We start from the raw sequence: 18,897 nt of genomic DNA on the forward strand, positions 1-18,897 counted from the left end.
GAAGATAGCCAACGAAGATGAAGACTCTTTCAAGTCTTCATGATCAGTTTATTGACTTTGAAACTGCGCGCCTCCTTTTCCCGGACAACGGATGTCCTTTCTCTTCAGTGGGTGTGGATTTCCGCTCGAATTTGATGCTCATGTGCGGGTCCTCGATATCGTTGGCGGGTGTGGGGGCTGTCTCGAGGTTCTGTAGACTCGGTTTGACATGGTCTTCGTGGAAAGTGTCATCATCCTTGAATGATGATTCAATGTGATGTTCGCGCATCTGGAAGACTAGCTGTCGAAGCTGGGCTAGTTCAATCTTCATTGATGCAAGCTCTTCCGACGGTTTGTTTTGCGGTTGCGTCTTTTCTGAGAGATCAACCTCTGGCCGTGAGATTGGCGATGAGCTGGACATCGTTCTCGTGTGCCCGGTCTGTCCTGATACGTTGGCAAGTGAGGCGACCATAGAATGATGCGCATATTGAGCAGAGAACTGCTCGTATTGCTGGCTTTTACTAGCACTGTCTGATGTCTCGAGCCTGCTCAAGAATTCACCAAATATGCTTGCAAAGTCGTAGCATTTCTGCCATAGAGGGTTGTGGCCATTTTTTTTCGACGATGCCGACTTGGCCGCCTCTTTCCACCGTGTGCCCTCAAGGTCATAGATGGGGGTGAGCTCATCTTGTTCCAGCGGGATGTGTGGGTCAAAGCCGCTGTGTACAGCAGCGTCAATTAAAGCTTGCGACACGTCTTTTCGGTTGCATGAATCGCATAGTTGGACCATTCGTACTAAGAGCCGTGGGACGTAGCTTTCCGTGGGATCCGTTGATGACACGAGGTAGGTGATCGCTCTCTTCAGCGCGGACGATCCTTTTTCCCAATCCTGTCTGATGCTGTAAAATCGGAGGTAAACTGCGAGAGTATGATAGTTATCGAAGAAACCAGCCCTGCGCGCTGCCTGAAGATAGGCGTCCGCCCTGTCTGGCTGGTCGAACCGCAAAGAGGCTGCGATCAGCTCGGTATAGAGGACGGGGTTATTACTGTCCATTGGTGGGACAACAATATCAACTCCATTGATCTTCATAGTTCGGTAATAGCCAAGGAATCCAATGTTAATAGCATATCCTTCTCCACTGAGCATTTGGAGGAACAAGTCAAAGTCTTTGAGATTCTTAGACTTGCGGAAGAAAGCCAGTATTGTGATGACCAGCGATGTACTAAGGTAGAATTGGTTCGGAATAAGCATTTTCAAGGCCATGTCGCATAGATCATTCTGTCGGGTACGAGTGAAAGCAATGAGAATGGCTCGGAATGCGGCTGTGCGATCAGGCTCCTTGGAAACCATGAGATTTTGAGATACGCGTAGCAGCAGCTCTTGAAGAGACATCTCCTGGCACATGTATAGATGAATATCCTGATCAAGCTCGGCATCTAGCCGCTCACGAAATCTCGAGGCCTTATCCCGTAGACCTTGGTCCGACATGTTCTTGGTGAGCCCCTGTGTCAAATCTTCGTAATGCGCATTTTTGTCCTCTCGTAAATGTTTCATGCGACCGCGGATGCTGTTCAACTCGTCTAGAAGTCTGTCGACGTTGATTTTGGGGACTTCAAAATCCGGGGCGTAGTTCATTTTGACTCCAGAGTATCGGTGTGCGACGACTGGCCTAAGCAAAAGGCGAATCGCGAATTGCTTCAACGCTAGTTTCTGAATAGCCTTCATCCGGAGTGGTTCTTTCAAAACCCAATTGGGTAATGGTTGCTGTTCCAGAACAAGATCCTCCTCTTCCGGGTCGAAGACGTCCATCTCCTCTAGCAGTTTTTCCTGAATCTCCGCAGCGGTAGCGTTGGCGAGGCCGCGTTTGGTGGTATGGTAGGACCTTGTGGGCTGGGCTAACGTCGCTCGTTGCTTAGGTGCGGATGTAAAGTTCGAGGTTGTGCCCAATCCCCCGTTTTGTAGCAATCGATGAACCCCTCGTGATTTCCGTCGACTTTGGAGAGACTCAAGAATGCGTTGTTCTTCATCCACCAAGACGTCTACCTCGGCCTTAACCGCGGCAATCTTTTCCTCCCAGTCATTCCGTCGTTGAGTCTTGGCTCTCGCATCGGCTAGGGCGGCGGCGGCGAATATGCTCGTGTACAGCGCGGTGACGGAATTGCCTATTCGAAGGCGTTTCTTGCTGGCAGCGCCTGCCGATCGCGAAGCGACTCCGTTGGCTGTCGTGCTTAAGCACGACACGCAACGACACGACGACTGCGACCGGCCGGCACGGGACCACAAACTCTGCATTATCAGAGCATCTCTGTCAAAGCAAGATACCACGGTATTTGAGTGTGAGAGAGGTAGGTGGAATAGGTAAAATAGGCCAATTGGACTCCCCACGGAGTCCGCTGTTGATATGGGGTGATGCGTGGGATTCTTTTGCAGTTTTGGCGTCGCCGGAATTTCACGAGGATGCAAACAGTGCAAACAAGCTCAGCCCCGGTTCTCCTGTGGCGCCGGGGGGGGGGGAAGTTGGCCGCAATCGACTTGCTGTTCCTTTTTCCAGTACAGAGTACGAGTACAGAATTTCCTTTTATTCTCCGATCATGGTCGCGCGATTGGTTTGCTTTGTTGCCGGGGTACTCGCCCTGAGCAGTGGTTTGGCCAGTGCTCATGGCTCACACTCCAATGATCAACCGCAGTCGGACGACTGGGCAACGAGACACATGATGGGTACGATGGAGTCGAAAACACTCAATGGCGCTTGAATGACTGCTAATGCATTCTCTAGAGGAACATCACATCGAAGGCTTTGATGCGCCCTCATTCTTCACACTCCACGATTACGATGCGTCCGGGGCATGGACTACCGACGAAGTACGCAAGACCTACGGTATCGACGACGAATCCAATAAGGGCGTGGATCAGTCGCGCAAAGAAGCTGCTGTTCGTCAAGTCTTTGATCTTTTCGACCCGACAAACACCGGTACTATCACCCGTGATGCCTGGTTGAAGGCAGTCGCTGCTGGCACCCGGCTGCCCGACCTCGGCTTTGGTCCCGGACACCATGGCGACATGGAGTATGAGTACGAGATTCATCACTTCGAAAAGTTCCACGGAGATGATACCACCGAGGAAGATTTGACGCATCCCGAGGATATCGAACATTTCCGACGCCACGATGAGGAGGAACTTGCCCAGATCCGACTCGAGAAGCTGGAGCGCATGCAGGTTGTCGAGGTCAACATCCCCTCGAAATTCCGTCGCAACTTCTAGTTTGTTTTTCGGTTGGATATTATTTTCTTAATGTACATAAACATTCACATACAGGACTATGGTGGGGTGAAATGTCTCATGGTTATGCCTCGTGCGGACTCTAATGATATGAACTGGCTCGCCATCTCAGGCTATGAATAGACGTGATGGCATCTACCATATTCGAGGCTTGTATTCTGGAGCGTACTGTCTGAAGAGAGGGGTGAACGCATTAAACTGGCTTCTCTGTCTGCCTTTCAGCTACCCAATGGTTCAATGTTCGAACAAAGGTAGTGTGGGCCGCTGCCATTATTAGCATTGCATTGTCCGCGAGGCAGCTTCTGATATCATCTCTGTCATTCTGCAAGACCGAGAGAATCTTCAAGAGGCGAAATTTGGATATCGAAGACGCAATGCATGACACCTGGAGCATATGTCTTGACATGTTCGACATGATGGCAGTCTATAACGGGGTCTGCCAGGATAACATATTCGGCGTGGACCATCTTTCGAAGTCTTGCCAGCTCAGTCTTTAACTTTTCCTTCATTTCTTCAATCTCTCGCACGTTCACATTTTCATGGACATGAAACCAACCGCCTTGTTGCCGGTCAAGAACCTTGCACGCATTGTCCCAGGATGGTCTTGAAGAAGGCAAAAGACCCAGGTTGACATGACGGACAGGACTCCACGCATTTCTCTGCTCCATAACATGTTGGATCTTTGTAAGTATTTCGGCCGCGAATGTGTTATCTCCATGGAAGATGACAACCCGGTCATTCGCTGTAAGGCTGTCCACAAGCTCTTCAATCGTCATATCCAATCTCCCATTTTCCCGAACCCGAATCACCCGGCAGCCCCATCGATTAGCTTCGCATCCTCGCCGCAGGCCTTCCACGGACCAACCATTCAGCTCCCATCCCCAAACACGTTTGACACCTCGCTTGAGGTATGAGAAGACAAAGTAGCCAATGCCTGCATACATATCAACGACGCTGACGTCCGAGATCTTTTGTCCTCGTAGGGATTGTTCATCTAAGCCAGGAAATGTTCCTTGGGAGGGACCTTGTCCCAGGATTCGGGCCTTCTCCGTGATATTTCCGCGGGAGAACATCGTATATAGCGGAGCCCATACTTGTTGAATGCCATGGTTTTGCACAGTTTGCACCCAGAATGCATGTTCGAGCTCCGCCGTATCCGGTTGTTCACTTTCATCCCCCGCGGCTCTGGGGGAATTCCCAAAGTTGCCGTGCAGTGGAATTAAACCGGTGGGACTTCGCATTCGGTTCTCTTGGCCTTGAGTAGCCAAGGCAATAGGTGCATTTACTGCCACATGGGTTGCGCCTAGTCGTCCGAAGGCCTTCGCTATTGAGGTATACAATAAATCTTTCTGCTCCGGTGATAGCGCCGCACAGAATGTGCCCCAAAGTGGAGGTGCGTTAAATGCATTTGCCGGCAGTAGAACAAGGGGTTCATAGACTGTATAGCGCTTTGGAAGAGATGCAGTGATATCGTCAAAAGAGATCTCGAGTTCAGCAAGAAGTGATCGTGATGGCGGGGTTTTCAGAAATTCCTTTATTCCCGTTTGCAGGGCATTAAATTTATTCTCAGAGGCTCGAGGACGTTTTGGATAGTCGCATTTTGATTTTGACCTTGCTGTACCATCTTTTGGTCCTCGATCCTGGTTTTTTGTTGTCTGATCCATTGCAAAGTATTCGTCAATTTATGCGACTGATCTTGAATGGTCCGAGATGTGCATGAAGTGGGTGTTTTTTGAATATAAATTTCGAATTTGGCATCAAAATCGGCGCTTATCAACCCATGTCAGAGGGTGTGCAGGTGTTGGTCTTTTTTCATTCTAGACCTAGAATGTAGGGTGTCGTTGTCGCCAGGTCGAGTTGTGAGTTTCTGCAACGCCGAGCTAACGCCCACAAATTCCGACACGTGACCTTTAAGCAAGTTCATTCACAAATCCTTCTATTTTTTGTTTCTCGCAAGAAATTTAAGTACTAGTATTGATTTGAGGATTTAGTTGACTGGGTACTAGGTACCTGAATTCTTCTGTCAGCCTGTTGCCCAGGCATGTCATTCCAAATTGGCCTAAGGGGCGGCCGATGAACACTTTCAGTCACACACTGGCATTGTCTAATTGAAAACTTCAAGTCACATCACCTCAATTCCTTGGTACTTATTCTACTAATTGAACGACTTGAGAAATATTTTTCGCCATGTTTATCCCGTGGCCACTGTGGAAAAATGCAAACCTCCGAGTCTGCCTTCGTGACTATTTGGATACTAACGGGTAGGTAGGTATTGACGAGGGCGAGGATATATCTCCAAAATATTTGGTAGAAATGAGCATAGTAACCTGGAATATACTACTTCCAAGGCTTTCAACGACAGGCAGGCCTCAGCCTTCAAGTTGTTAGAACATTGAGCGGGAACTTCCAAGATTCGACAACCGATCTTGCTTGTTCGAAATAGCGCGTTTGCCCTCCCCTTAAGTAGTAGGTAAGGCAATCGTCGTGGCACTCATTTTGGGTGACCTGGGGCAGTATTTGCGTCAAAGAATAGTACTAGGGGGGGTTGGTCGACATGTTAAGATATACTTGCTCGGGCTGTCAAATCACCGTTGAACGATTCAAAGTTTATCAGGCGGGGTGTCACCTTAATACTAGTAGTAGCATTCAACTGGCTCGATAAGAAACAACATCTTGGGACTTCGCTAAATGAGCCAATGCGAGCTACTCGTACTGCGGGTTATAGTGAAACAAAGACCTGTAAAGAGTAAGAAATCAACATTCAAGCCCATAAGGATAGACTGCTAGTTTCCTTGACTAATAGGTCGTTGACTTAGCGGGGATTACCAACTCCATAGTACGGGGTATGGGAGAAGAGCGGGCCCGGTGGTGATTAATATTAATCATAGGAAATCCTGGGGTGGATGCCGGCCAACTCCAGGTGCACAAATGAGCCCGGTGATCTCATCTAAGCAGCTGCGGTCTATATTCCGGGTCCAAGATGATGTTCTGCAATACTACCCCTGATATTTGGGTGATGATGATGGACATTGAGTGCTGCCACATTTTTATTATTTTTCGCGCCCTACGATTGATTATATTGGATCTTGATTGACGGGTCAACCAGCTGATTGGTAGTCACATCTGCAGTTGCTTATATCCACTAGGATCTTGGTACTCCGTAGAGAAAATGAATATCAAACTCATCCCCAACGAATAACTGCGACGGCGGTGACTCGGCCAGCTGGCCCCACTCTGCGGGTGTTGATTGGCTCGGCGGTCAATATTTCGCCGAGGGAAAAACCTTGCAGAGATGAGTCATCAATATCAGCCAATGAACGGAAAGCTCGTTACGTTTCACCACCGCAGCCAAGGCAAGGTTTCATCACCGATTGCCTAATCGCGGGGGTACCTGATCCGGGTGAAACTCAATCGAAACGCCATGGTCGTAGCTTATTTGCCCCAGACCGAGCTTGAGGGCGATCATACATACCTTGAGCCTGCTATACCTCCATTCGCGGGTCGTTTGGGTGGTAATCAGGACTTCATCGTCGACCGGAATGACCCCAAGAATGTCAATGTCTTGGAAAGAGTACCCGATGCTGCACCGTGCATGACATTGGCCGAGATCTTCGACTTACGGGGATTTCTTAGTGCAGATCTATGGAAGTTCGCCATGCTGGAATGTATCGGTAAGACCGTTTCTCCTTCGACATCCGGGGATGGAAGAAATTTCTGTACTCACGCTAGAATGCTCCCACCATGTGGTGATATCACAATGAAGATGGCTGACCCCAATCTTATACAGCGAGCTTAATGAACGTCTTTATCTCGTCCTGGGTGACTACCCACCCACTGTCAAAGACGACTTCGCCGCAGACCGAGGCCGGTGTCTACCATACAGTCACTTTCTTCTCCCCACTGTTCGGCGGCATCACCAATCTCCTTCTGACTCCGCTGTTGATCTACACCTTTTCTCCCTCGAGTGGAGGCCACATTAGCCCGACAATTACGCTAGCCACTTTCTTTGCGCGTATCATTTCCTTTCCGCGAATGATCCTATACCTAGCTGGCCAGACTCTCGGTGGTGCATTGGCTGGCCTTCTGCTGAACAGTGCCTACGGCACTCGGGAATTCACCGTTGGAGGATGTCACATTGATACTTCCATGGTCCCCGCCACGGATGGCCTAGTCATCGAGTTTGTGGCCTGTTTGATCTTGATCTTCCTGGCCTTTGGTGTTGCGCTGGACCCGCGACAAGCCAAGGTCTTCGGCCCGGCCACTGGTCCCTGGTTTGTCGGCGTGGTCCTTGGGATAGTGAGCTGGGGAACCGCTTTCACTCGCGAGGGATACATTGGTGCGAGTAAGTGGCACACCCAGGGGATGGCGAAGCAAGAAACTAGAGCCAGGGGTTGGACATTAAATAACCTTCTTATCTGCAGGTCTTAATCCCGCACGGTGCTTCGGAGCGTATGTGGCGTCGGAGTTTCCCACCTATCATTGGATTCACTGGGTAAGTTGTACCGAGTGTTTGGCTCGAGGCTGCCTCCACCGACAGGCCTTATCTACATCTCAAGAAAGAACCTTTGCTAATTTGACGTAGGTTGGGCCACTGGCGGCTTCTATCGGGCACGGGCTGGTTTACTACATTGACCCACTTTGGACCGAGTCGCGGAGCTCGCCGTAGCGGGCTTATCGCCCGGAGGCGGCCATTGATTACCGCCCGACACCACATTCTTGTATAACCGTTACTAACAGATACATAAAGCAGCCCTGGAGGTGAAGTTACGATATGGACATACTAGATGAAAGAAATAGAGTTAGACGTGCAACCCCGTGTACAGAGATATACATATAGTTGACACAGTGAAATTTTGACAGCGATTAGGATGGCGATCATTTCTACATGGTCATCACTAAAGGACTTCAAGTTCTTTTCCACAATAGCCCACCCCTGCAGTGAAGCATTATCAATGCTGATCATAGGCGAAGAGAAAAGGACACAAAAGGCTAGACTGTAGTCCCAAAAAATGCGTCACTTCCAGATTTCAATCTCGAGCCATTATGCATTTTAGGATTGGCCCATGGCCTTTGTGTATTTTCCCAGTAGCATTTGGGCATTCACAATTTGAATCCTAAGAAACTAGCCATCATGTGCTCTCAGTTGTCTCCTTGTACCAGACAGATTCACGATCTTTTCGTACTACTTTACGTACCATAGTATGCCGAACGCTATGGTAAAAGGTTCCATCATTGGCTACTCAGAAATCCCGCAACCAAACTCTGATGATATACGGAGTACATTGACCAAGTTCTTTCTACGTGATCTCGGGAATGGAGTTGTTGTTAGTATACTATATAGAGTGGCCTTTCAAGAGAGTGCCCGAGGAACAGATCATATGTGCTCATTGTGGAAGCAAATTTGGAAGTTGGAAGTATCAAATGCAGCCAGTAAGTAAGTCAGACGGCCAGATAATCAGGTGATTGTAGCATGGCCAATGCCAAACAAATCGAAACGCTAACGCTCGGAACGAGGGGAATAATGGCCGAAAAAGAGAACCCCAGTGAGAGCCACCCATGGGCATCCCTGGGAGAAAAGAGGAAAATAGAAAACGCCAAAATTGGACAAAAACGCCTCCGTAAAACGAGATCTACACCGTAATTCACCCCAAAGCTGGATTTTCCCGTGAATTTTAATATCTACGAGGTCTCGACTTTGTTCACGGGAAAGTCATTCGGCTTTGGAATGAGAGGCGGGTGCAAATGCCGTTTCTCAGTAATCCGTAGCAGGGTATCCTAGCCTATCAGTCGGTTCAATCACCCTAGAACGTTGTTAGTACATCTCTCAATAGAAACTCTCGGGTTTTAGACTCACGAATATTGCTTGGTGAGAGTTCCCTCTCCGCCTTTCGACAAGTCAATGTTGAAGACGTAAAAATTGCCGTCACTGGTCACAACCATAACCTGGGGAGTGTTGTTGCTCATAGCCACCACACTACGAAGAGGACCAGTGGTGTTGTTATTGCCCGCTCCGGGATTCGCTCGTGGTATTTTGATCCACGCAAAATCTCGCGCTGGCTCCCACATCTCACTAACGCCCTTGGGGAGATAACCCCCAACTTTGGCAGCGACCGCTCCTCCAACATTTTGTGATGTCCGGCGGAGCATCCCTATCAGAGTCCCGTTGTGCTTCCTTTGGGAAAGTTCTGAACTGGTCTCACCGCTCATTTCATCCTCATCGTGCGACCTTCCAAACGGACTGGTCCCGTACGTTGAGTCGCGACCAACTGGTGAGTGTGAGGGAGGTGAGTTGTCTGATGTTGGCCCCTGTTGGCTCAGCTTGAACAGATGGATGGTTTCGGTTGAAGATGACACGCAAAGTAGGGTCGACGTTGTATTGAAGGACATGCTGTAGATGCGAGATGGCATGGAACCTCGTCGGAACTGGTACAGTTTGTGACCATCTGGAACCGAGAATACTCGAATAATCGTCCCCTTGTCCGAGGCAGTCGCAAGCAGAGTTCCTTCGCTATTGAGTGTGATGCATGCTAGTGGAGAACGGTGCGCCTCGATGACATTGATAGCTTCTAATTTAGAGGAATCGAAGATAAGGACATCGCCGGTTGTGGGTGAGACATGAGTTGTCCCGGGGGGTGCATGTGCTGGTGGTTTCGAGGCTGCGGGTGCCTTTTGAGGGAGGGGGTACGCCATGTAGCAGTTTTCGGACGAAGGGGCCAAGGCACATATAGCTAGAATATAAGACATCATCAGTGCTGGTTCACAGACCGGAAAAGTGAAGGTACGCACCATGCGGGTTTGGTGACGTGTCGATCGTGGATAAGAGTTTCATGGTCTGGATATCGTAGAGGTAGATCTGATCTTCAAGAACAATGACAAGGCGTTTGCGATTTAGTTTCACAGCAAGCACCGTGGTTGGAAACGTTAATTCGCATATCGTGCATTGACGCTATGTTGATAATGTTAGAAGAGTCTGTCTAGGCCTCTTATACTAGACGTGGTTGCCCTGTAGGTGCAAGCTTGAACGAACCTTAGTGTTTGTAATTTGTAGGCGGCGAGGGGAAAGAATCAGGGCTACCAGTGAAGTTGAGAAGAGCATCTCAATCACGGCAATGTTCCCTTCCTTTGTTTCATAGCTTTTCGCAAAGGGGTCGGTGGTGAAGATGCGGAATCCCTTGGAGGTGGCTGGCCGATGTCAGTAAACAAGCTCTCATTGTCCGTATCACGCTTCTTTTGATGGCGGGAAGTTCGTGAAACTTACCGACAGCCAGGTAACTGTAGTCCTGGTTAAAGGTGACGAAGTTCATCGCCATTTTGGCGGCGGCGCGCAAGTTGGCCTGGGTCGCAGAGGTGGATACAAGAGCTGTAAGTAGATGGTACCCCGCTTAGCTTGGGGAAGATGGAAGATCGGGCTGAGCTAGCAAGGAGTCGCCCGTTACCGGTCGGTCCCTATCATCGCCCTAGTGGCCCAAGTTTCGGTTCCAGGTAAACGTGCTGGGGGCTGGGAAAGATGAGATTTGCGGAGATGCTGAGAGGAACATCGTCGTCACAAGCGAGAGTCACTGAGGCGCTCGGGCCACACTTTGATTACCCACCGCCTACGAGTTTCTTATCGATAGAGAAATTTATTGCAGGTGGGCAGGGAATATCCTACTAATACTTTGCACCATTCAGATTGATTCCACAAGTTATGGGTTTGGTCAAGAAACCAGCAATGGCTGCCTCCCGAGGCTCTTCGAAGTCCGAAAAGGCAGCTGATGAGGTCATGGGGGTATGTATTCGTACTCCATAGAGGCGTTGGACGCCAGATGTGCCAAATGCTCACGGATCGTCGCAGACGAACAATAGCAGTATTGCGTCCAAACGAAGCGTTGAGAGAATCTACCTGCCCGAACCGCATTTTTTTAGTTGTTTTGTGAAGAAACCACAGCGCCGGTCACCAATCATCAATCGTGGTTATTGGTTCCGAATGTATGCCATGGCGGAGACGGTTCGACAATTCATGGAGAAAGCACCGGTAGATAAGCCCAAATACGTTTTGAATTTGGGTTGTGGATAGTGAGTTATCAGATCTAACACATTGTTTTCAAAACATCTTTCTGAACGAAATTCGCAGTGATCCCTTGCCCTTCATGCTGCTCAGCGACGAGAAGAAGGCAGGTCGTAGTGGGCATACCGTATTTGTGGACATCGACTACGAAAAGCTCATGGACCATAAGAAGAGAACCATTCAAGAATCCAACGAAATCACCAGCGTATTGGAGGATGCTCAATTTGGCGAATACGAAGACCCTATCCAAATTCGCAGCTCCCGATACATTGCCGTGGGCTGCGATATGTACAACTTGAAGAAGCTTGACGAGGTATTGCGCACTAGTGTCCTGCCTTCTACTGACTGCTCGGTGCTTTTCTTGGCAGAGGTTTCTTTGACTTATATGGACGTCAAGTCTGCCCATAATGTCGTGACATGGGCCTCAAAGCTAACCAATGGTGAGTGAAGAAGAAGAATGGCACGCTTTGTTCTTTTCAATCGTCAAAGTGACTGCATGCTAACCCATGAATGTTTTATTGTTTAGATGTCCAATTTTGTATATTGGAGCAATTCTTCCCAGATGGTCCTGACCACCCGTTTGCGAAGACGATGATGACCCATTTTAACAAAGTGCGGGCTCCTCTATTCTCGATCCACGAGTTTCCCACGCTTGGCCAACAAGAACAACGATTTCGAAATGCTGGTTGGTCTGAAGCCCGGGCAAGAAGCCTATGGGATCTATGGTCTGATAGCGAATTCTTGCCCGATTCGATACGAACCGGGCTGGATTCATTCGAAGCCTTTGATGAGTGGGAAGAGTTTGCAGTTTTTGCTTCTCACTATTTCGTGTTGATTGCATCAAACAGTCCCGGCGTAGAAAAGATCAAATGCCCCGAGAGTACCAATGAGCATTCCTCAGGTGATGTCTCGTCTCGATTTGCACTGACACCGCATTGCCCACCCGAAAATAATGGCCGCCGACGATATGGTGCATTGATACCGGATGGTGACCATTCTGTCGGTTACCATGGTGGTCAAGGCGAACAATCACGCCTGGCTTCCACGGATCTGTATACTCGCACTGAAAGCATTAACGGGCTACTCTCAACAGTTCCGCCGCCCCATATCCCCACGCGAATGTGTCACACTGTTACCCCACTGGCCAGAAATTCTAGATGTCTTCTTGTGGGTGGCAGGACATCCCCCACTGCTCCCCTGAGCGACTGCTGGGTACGCCGTGATAATTCGTGGAGCCAGGTTCAACCCCTGCCCGAGCCGCGATTCCGACACAACGCCACCGACGTTTCATGCGGTGATGAAAAAAGTTCTATCCTTGTTTATGGTGGCAAGTCCAACAACCACCTGCTCCTGGATAGCTGGGTGCTATGGAACGACAAGGACGAGCGAGGGTGGCAAAGGGTCAATGTCAGGGCGGTCGGTCCTTCACCTCAAGCTCGCTTTGGCGCAAGCTTTTCAAGGATAAACGATCATTCCGGGGTCTTGTTTGGAGGTATCGGGGCTACTGGAACTATTTTAGAAGACTTTTGGTCATGGAATCTTTCTCGTTGCGAGGATGGATCTTTGCAAGTGGAGATCACAGACCTCACCCAAAGCATCAGGGATGCAGTGCCCCAACTTTTCCCCTTTCTGAGTCGATTTGGGGCAACAGTGAACACAACATCGTTCGGCTTGGTTCTTGCTGGAGGCATTATCCCTCGCCAGGTAGTTCCAGCTGATAAAGAAATCTTATTGCTGGACATCCAGCAACTGATGACGTTATCAGAAAAGAAGCTATGCGGTCCAACTGTTATCTCAAGCATCGGACTCGGAGCAAATTTCGAGGGACCAAGACCATTGCTTACCGGCCACGTCGCCCACACGATTGCGACTGACGCTGTTCTTCTACTTGGTGGAGGAGGAGTGTGCTACGCATTTGGAAATTTCTGGTCAGAGGGATCGTGGCTTCTGCAATCGCAAGACTCGAAGACGGGGAATACGTGGACGATCTCCGCCGCCGAAAGCCAAACCCATTCCTAGTCACTCCCTTAGATATGTACATTGGGAAAAGAATGGAATGCGACTGGGAAGGCCATTGCGGACCAAAAATAGGCCGCTCAGAACCAGGACCAAACAATATTGGGAAATCACAAACAGGAACCCTGCACGGGATTGGGTATAAGGCGTATTGCATAAGCGTGACTGAAGGTCGTAAGGTACTGGACGGCAGCTATCCGCATTACACGACATTGCATCCTCCAATCCAGACTGAGAAAACGAGATATGTGGATTGATCAGGCGGACATACATATCATTCATCCAATAGAAAATGATCCAACTATTTCTTTGCAACCATCCAACCGGTTCTGTTTGGTTCCTAGACACGGTTCGTGATTGTTGTGGTTGGTTAGTGGTTAGCCAGTGGACGCCAGTCCACAATCCAATTGGCCGGACCAACCAACCTACCCATTACGGCGTTATCTTCCAAGTGGGCGATGCCGATAGCTGCAAATATGCTTAGTTCCTAGCTGCAATTTCCGGGTCGGTGACGATGTGGCTCGCTTTAGATCAAATGTGTTACCTTCTAATCTGATTGCCACTCGGGTGAAACAAACCTTGGAATGTGTCAAAGCAAGGACAGTACTACAAGCAGATGTGAGGTCAATACTCGTCTACTCACGCCAAAGCCTACCTAGTATGGTATGAAACTTGAATGATCTTTCTTACGCTAGATGCCAGCTTCCAAGGTTGTCTATTAGATTCCCATACCAGCATGATGAAGTATAGCCTGAGTTGCCAGGTTCCACATCGACATATTCTGACTTGTCGATTCCAAGTTTATACCAATAAACTTCCAACAGAGTCGCTTTCAGGCACATCCCCGTGAGGGTGGTAGAGCAAGCGATGATCTTGTTGATCCTTCCTAGTTATAGTACGCGGCATGGTAACCTTTATCCATTCACCATCGAGGGAGGTCAGCGTGGTGTGAACACCTGCACTCGCCACCTAGCAAGGACCATTGCGAGGACTCAACTCCAACTCTAACGATCGACACATCCAAGCGTCCTGAGAATCAAGACAAGATCTACGGAGGCCTTGCCTGATCGCTTGGAAAAAGTCCCACCTGATATAACCGGCCGCTTATATCTGTGACGGCTAGTCGAGGAGATGCAAGAAATTGCCAACCAATTACACGGTTCAGGGGCAGCCACAAGGGGTGGGGCTACATGGAGGGAGGGGGGACTCCCAGGTACAGAGGTACCCTAGGTACATCAGATATTGACAAGCCATCCTTCTCCTGCGGTGCCACCTTGGACACACACTGGTGTGCTTCCTTTGGGCACCAGTGCGCTGGTCGAAGCCATTAGGTTCCTATTTATTCCGAGCACATCTGCGAGTTCAATGTTGGCCATCACATGAGGGAGTGATATCCGACAATGATGTGGTGGTGTGAATGTGTTGTCCAGTGTTGTCTAGTTTTGTTTTGCCTTGTTTATTAATAGAGAGCGACATAAGTTGAGTGCCATGGTGGGATGTTGAACGTTTGGTGTTGCCCGCATATCTCTCCCCCACTTGGTGGAGCGCGCATGGGCGATCCGGGGTCAGCCCCAGTCCGAGTCCCAGTGCTGCACTTCCCCTACTCAATATGTAACTAAAGTACGATACGGTCGAAAAGGAATCCAGGCTACTGTATGTGGGAAGCTCCATATTGTGGATGTTGTCTGCCCAGCTTCGCTCGGCGGATCCCAACCTGTCAGCATCCCGGCTTCCCGGCCCACTCTCTGGTCCACTTTGACGGCTGCTTCTATCTTTGTTGAATGAGAAGCTCGAGAAAAAAAATTGAGTTCAACCGGCATTCCACGGATTCCACGGTTATGCAGGCTTGAGGAGAGATGTGTGCGGGGTCTCTTTGTCTCTTGTCGACGACGATTCGTAGAGGAAGCGAGTGGAGGTGACCCCCGGACGCACAGACAAGACCGGGTGGATAGGAATCTGGGCCGAGAACGAGGGGCAGCAAGAATCTCAGCGTCATGGCCATCGATCCCTGGTGATGATTGGTGCACCTCGATGGGGTCGTCCGTGGGAAGGGTTGGTCTAGCGTATATCGAGGCGCCCTCGCGGGGGTCCCGGGGGAAGTAAGACCCGCCATGATAACTCTGGGAATGGTCGATTTGATTTCGGATAGGATTATGGTGTTTTGATAGGATCCGCCGTGGGTCAACAGTGGATACTCGGGACTGCGAACGGAGGGACCAGACCCGGGAGAGTCAGTGGAGGAGGAGGGGGCATGACGACGATGATAAGTGATGATGATGAGATTCAAGGCAAACCACAGAGGGGGATTCGTATGTTGCAGGGGTGTTGAACAAGGGTATTGCTCCACATCTCTGGGACTCCCTTTCGTTTTTCTCGGAAAGGTAAAGCCAAAGAAGGCGAAATGATTCTGGGGATTGTTGTGGTAATTGGATTGGAGTGTCGCACACTTAGATAGCGCGCCCGATCTTGTCCCACGGGCCAAGCCAAGCAGCCAACTACACAATCCTCCCCTCTTCCTCTTCTCTCGTCCTCTCACTTCTCTTCTTTTCTTTCCAAGCATCATCACCTCACATCACTAGAGACTCCTTGTTCTTTTTCAGCTTGTGTTTCCCCTCTTCGTTTTACCCCCTCCTCCCTCCATTTCAAGTGCCAATCCACTGCTTCCTTGAATTCCTTGTCCCCCTTGCTCACACTATTATCACCTGCGTCGTATGACTGTGGGTGGGCCTTTGATAACTGTATTTCTCTCCCTCCCCTCCCCCTTTGACATTCCAGACATGCTTCGGAGTTGTCCAACTGCTGCTCCCTTGAAAATACAATATCATCTCTGGTTGTCTCATATACAAGGACTGACCTGACCACCCGACAATAGCCGCGGCAACTTGCAACTTGCAACCATCAACTTAACCCGCTCATCCAGTCTGCGAAGGATGTGATCTTCTGGTCGCCTGGCTGCCGATAACGTAACACGAACCCTCTTCCACCAGAAACCGACTTACGATTGTTGAACCTGCCCCATCGGCGACCTTGTTTTGATCATGGCGACTGTCCTCGTCCAGCAGCATACGCTGCACCATTCGACCCCTCCCCCATCTCCTATTCCATCGGCACTGAATGTGAACCGACGGCCGAGCCCAATCCCCAATAAACACATCCCAGTGTGTCCCACGGGGCCATCCACCGCCGACAGCGCCCCGGTTGAGTCTCCTCCTATACCGAGAAGCTTCCCCGAACAGCCTTCGTCTCTCTTACATCCACCAGACTCTTTCGTGCGCATCTCCCGCCTACCATCTCCCACAGTATATGCTATCGATGGAGAGAGCTTGGCTGCTGCGCTGGATCATGCAGCATCGCAGCCTCTGTCGGACCCTGCTCAAATGTTCCCTTGGCTGCATGGGCTTCACCCCGACAACCACTTGCAGCTGGGATTCTTTTCAAGCCGTAAGCGGGCTTCGCGCCGGACACCAAAATGCTGGCGAGGTATCACTGTGGTCAAGCTTGGCGGCGATCTGAGCAGATCACGCATCAAGGGTGCCGTCTGCGCAAGCGAAGTGATATCTCCTTCATCACGGTTCTTGATGGCAGATCCACCAGATGGGTTCTCGGTGCGTAACTTCCAGATCCAGACCGCCAAGCTGGCTGCTATGTCGGATATTGTGGTGTACGCAGAAGACGGATCCAGCAAATCCGAGCTCCTTGCACTGGCGGAGGATTTTACTTTGGCGCAACAAGCATGGCGGATGAAGCATGATGCTCTCCACGAACGACCAACATACAACACCTTTGTTGTCACCAGTCAGTATCGCACATATATACATGGGAAAATATCTCTTTGACTAACCTGATTTTTCATTAGGTACCTTTGCCGACTTCGAGAAGAAACACCCCAATCTGGTAGCCATTGACGCGAAGGGCAATCCTACTGGCCAGGTGATGGACTTCTGTAGGTTTTGAGACCATTCTTCACTTTCGCCTTCCCAAATATACTAATCCATCTCGCCAGTCCAATGGGAGCGGTCAGAGATGTGCGGCATGTCTCGGGCTTCGGAAATATCAGCCAATGTCTGGTTGGGGCCAACGCCGGACTATTTGCTCAGGCCCGGCGTGTGCGAACCAACAAAGGAAGACGAGTATGATCTTTTGATCGAAGCCAGCGACCTCGCCAGTATTCCAGGACCACGTTTCTTAGGTATGGTCGATAAGCAGCTCGAAGAGGGCCCGCAGCGGATGGAGTTCCCATCATCTGGGTCTATTGTCCTTCCCTCCGGCAACACCCGCGAAGTGGAAGACCTCGTCAACACCATCCGATGGATATACTACCTTGCCAATCCGGATGAGCCTGCGGAGGCGCCAGACCATGACGCTGATTCTGTCATGGCTAATACGGAACCTAGGAGAAAGCCTCGCAAGGTATTCATTCATTGTGCAGATGGATATACTGAGAGCTCTCTTCTTGCCGTTGCATACTTCATGTTTGCTGAAGGAGTTCCGGCCCACGAGGCCTGGCTTAGATTACACTGCGAAAAGAAGCGCAACTTCTTCACATATCCGACAGATGTCGCCTTCCTCAGCCATATCCAGCCTCGCCTGCTTCAGGAAAGTCCGGTATCCCATTCGATCGATACATCGAGCATATGGGACCCACAGTGGTTTTTGAAGATGGACGGCTCTCTGCCCAGTCGTATTTTGCCGTATCTATATCTGGGAAATCTCCACCATGCCAATAACCCGCAGCTACTGACCGAGCTTGGCATCAAACGTGTCCTGAGCATTGGCGAACCTGTCTCATGGAGCGACGCCGAACGCGCCGAATGGGGCCCGGAGAATTTGATGTATATCGACAATGTCCAAGACAACGGCATTGACCCGCTTTGGGAAGAAATCAATCGTTGCTTAGAATTCATCGGTGAGTGACATAAGAAGAAGAGAGGATTGTGTCTCGTCTATTTTTTTTCATCCTTCGGTTCTGGCTTGGGAATGTGCTGACGTTTCTATGACTAGAAAAAGGAAAGCAGGACGGTTGCGCAACCTTGGTTCACTGCCGCGTCGGGGTTTCTCGATCCGCCAGCATTTGCATCGCCGAAGTCATGGCAACCAAGGGTCTCTCTTTTCCCCGAGCATAGTATGTTTTGTCCGAATCTGACTTTGTCGAACGGCCCCTAACATTTTTTAGTTGCTTTGTTCGGGCTCGGCGACTAAACGTCATTATCCAGCCCCATCTTCGCTTTGTGTAAGACTCACCTGCCACCACTTCTCCCTCGGGAACCACAAAGCTGACCTCGCGATAGTTATGAGCTTTTACAATGGGAAGAGCTTCAGATGAAGAAGCGTAACGTCCAGATAAAGCGAGAATTAGAATGGTCTAGCGTTGCCCGCGAGATTGCGCTACTTAACAAACCATACTCGAGAAGCTGAATGCCTACTACGTATCGACGATGGATGGACATTTCTCTTCCAACACCTCCCCGAATCCACCTAACCGGTCGCGACATTTTTAATTACCATTCTTCACCCTTGCATTTGCCTGGACTTTCCAACAGCCTCGCAAGATTTTTATGTTGAACGATTTGACCTA

At 49.9% G+C, this 18,897-nt stretch overlaps 7 protein-coding genes across 7 annotated transcripts; 4 read left to right on the forward strand and 3 right to left on the reverse strand.

Moving 5' to 3' along the window:
* Positions 1-43: 43 nt before the first annotated feature.
* N7481_010585 (uncharacterized protein) lies at positions 44-2,272 on the reverse strand (the record flags this gene model as incomplete). The annotated part of the gene is made up of 1 exon (XM_057269804.1): positions 44-2,272. One exon carries the CDS (start codon positions 2,270-2,272, stop codon positions 44-46), a length of 2,229 nt encoding a protein of 742 aa, XP_057116978.1.
* A 299-nt stretch (positions 2,273-2,571) lies between these two features.
* Positions 2,572-3,241, forward strand: N7481_010586 (nucleobindin SSP120; the record flags this gene model as incomplete). The annotated part of the gene is made up of 2 exons (XM_057269805.1): positions 2,572-2,698; positions 2,757-3,241. The coding sequence occupies 2 exons, from the start codon at positions 2,572-2,574 to the stop codon at positions 3,239-3,241; spliced, it is 612 nt and encodes a 203-aa protein (XP_057116979.1).
* Positions 3,242-3,576: 335 nt separating this feature from the next.
* N7481_010587 (tRNA(Phe) (4-demethylwyosine(37)-C(7)) aminocarboxypropyltransferase) lies at positions 3,577-4,923 on the reverse strand (the record flags this gene model as incomplete). Its single annotated transcript, XM_057269806.1, has 1 exon — positions 3,577-4,923. The coding sequence occupies one exon, from the start codon at positions 4,921-4,923 to the stop codon at positions 3,577-3,579; it is 1,347 nt and encodes a 448-aa protein (XP_057116980.1).
* Positions 4,924-6,680: 1,757 nt separating this feature from the next.
* N7481_010588 (MIP transporter) lies at positions 6,681-7,925 on the forward strand (the record flags this gene model as incomplete). Its single annotated transcript, XM_057269807.1, has 4 exons — positions 6,681-6,930; positions 7,047-7,601; positions 7,681-7,751; positions 7,842-7,925. 4 exons carry the CDS (start codon positions 6,681-6,683, stop codon positions 7,923-7,925), a joined length of 960 nt encoding a protein of 319 aa, XP_057116981.1.
* Positions 7,926-9,011: 1,086 nt separating this feature from the next.
* On the reverse strand, positions 9,012-10,569 carry N7481_010589 (phosphoinositide binding protein ATG18; the record flags this gene model as incomplete). The annotated part of the gene is made up of 5 exons (XM_057269808.1): positions 9,012-9,060; positions 9,114-9,987; positions 10,046-10,205; positions 10,287-10,441; positions 10,518-10,569. 5 exons carry the CDS (start codon positions 10,567-10,569, stop codon positions 9,012-9,014), a joined length of 1,290 nt encoding a protein of 429 aa, XP_057116982.1.
* A 377-nt stretch (positions 10,570-10,946) lies between these two features.
* N7481_010590 (tRNA methyltransferase PPM2) lies at positions 10,947-13,325 on the forward strand (the record flags this gene model as incomplete). Its single annotated transcript, XM_057269809.1, has 4 exons — positions 10,947-11,027; positions 11,094-11,314; positions 11,373-11,746; positions 11,833-13,325. 4 exons carry the CDS (start codon positions 10,947-10,949, stop codon positions 13,323-13,325), a joined length of 2,169 nt encoding a protein of 722 aa, XP_057116983.1.
* Positions 13,326-16,360: 3,035 nt separating this feature from the next.
* Positions 16,361-18,737, forward strand: pps1 (tyrosine/serine/threonine protein phosphatase PPS1; the record flags this gene model as incomplete). The annotated part of the gene is made up of 6 exons (XM_057269810.1): positions 16,361-17,117; positions 17,179-17,265; positions 17,326-18,228; positions 18,324-18,444; positions 18,496-18,552; positions 18,611-18,737. The coding sequence occupies 6 exons, from the start codon at positions 16,361-16,363 to the stop codon at positions 18,735-18,737; spliced, it is 2,052 nt and encodes a 683-aa protein (XP_057116984.1).
* Between the last annotated feature and the right edge of the window lie 160 nt (positions 18,738-18,897).

Source organism: Penicillium waksmanii (genome assembly GCF_028829765.1).
Source record: "Penicillium waksmanii strain IBT 27052 chromosome Unknown utg000009l:1.0-4314994.0:1.0-4318279.0, whole genome shotgun sequence".
Taxonomy (NCBI): domain Eukaryota; kingdom Fungi; phylum Ascomycota; class Eurotiomycetes; order Eurotiales; family Aspergillaceae; genus Penicillium; species Penicillium waksmanii.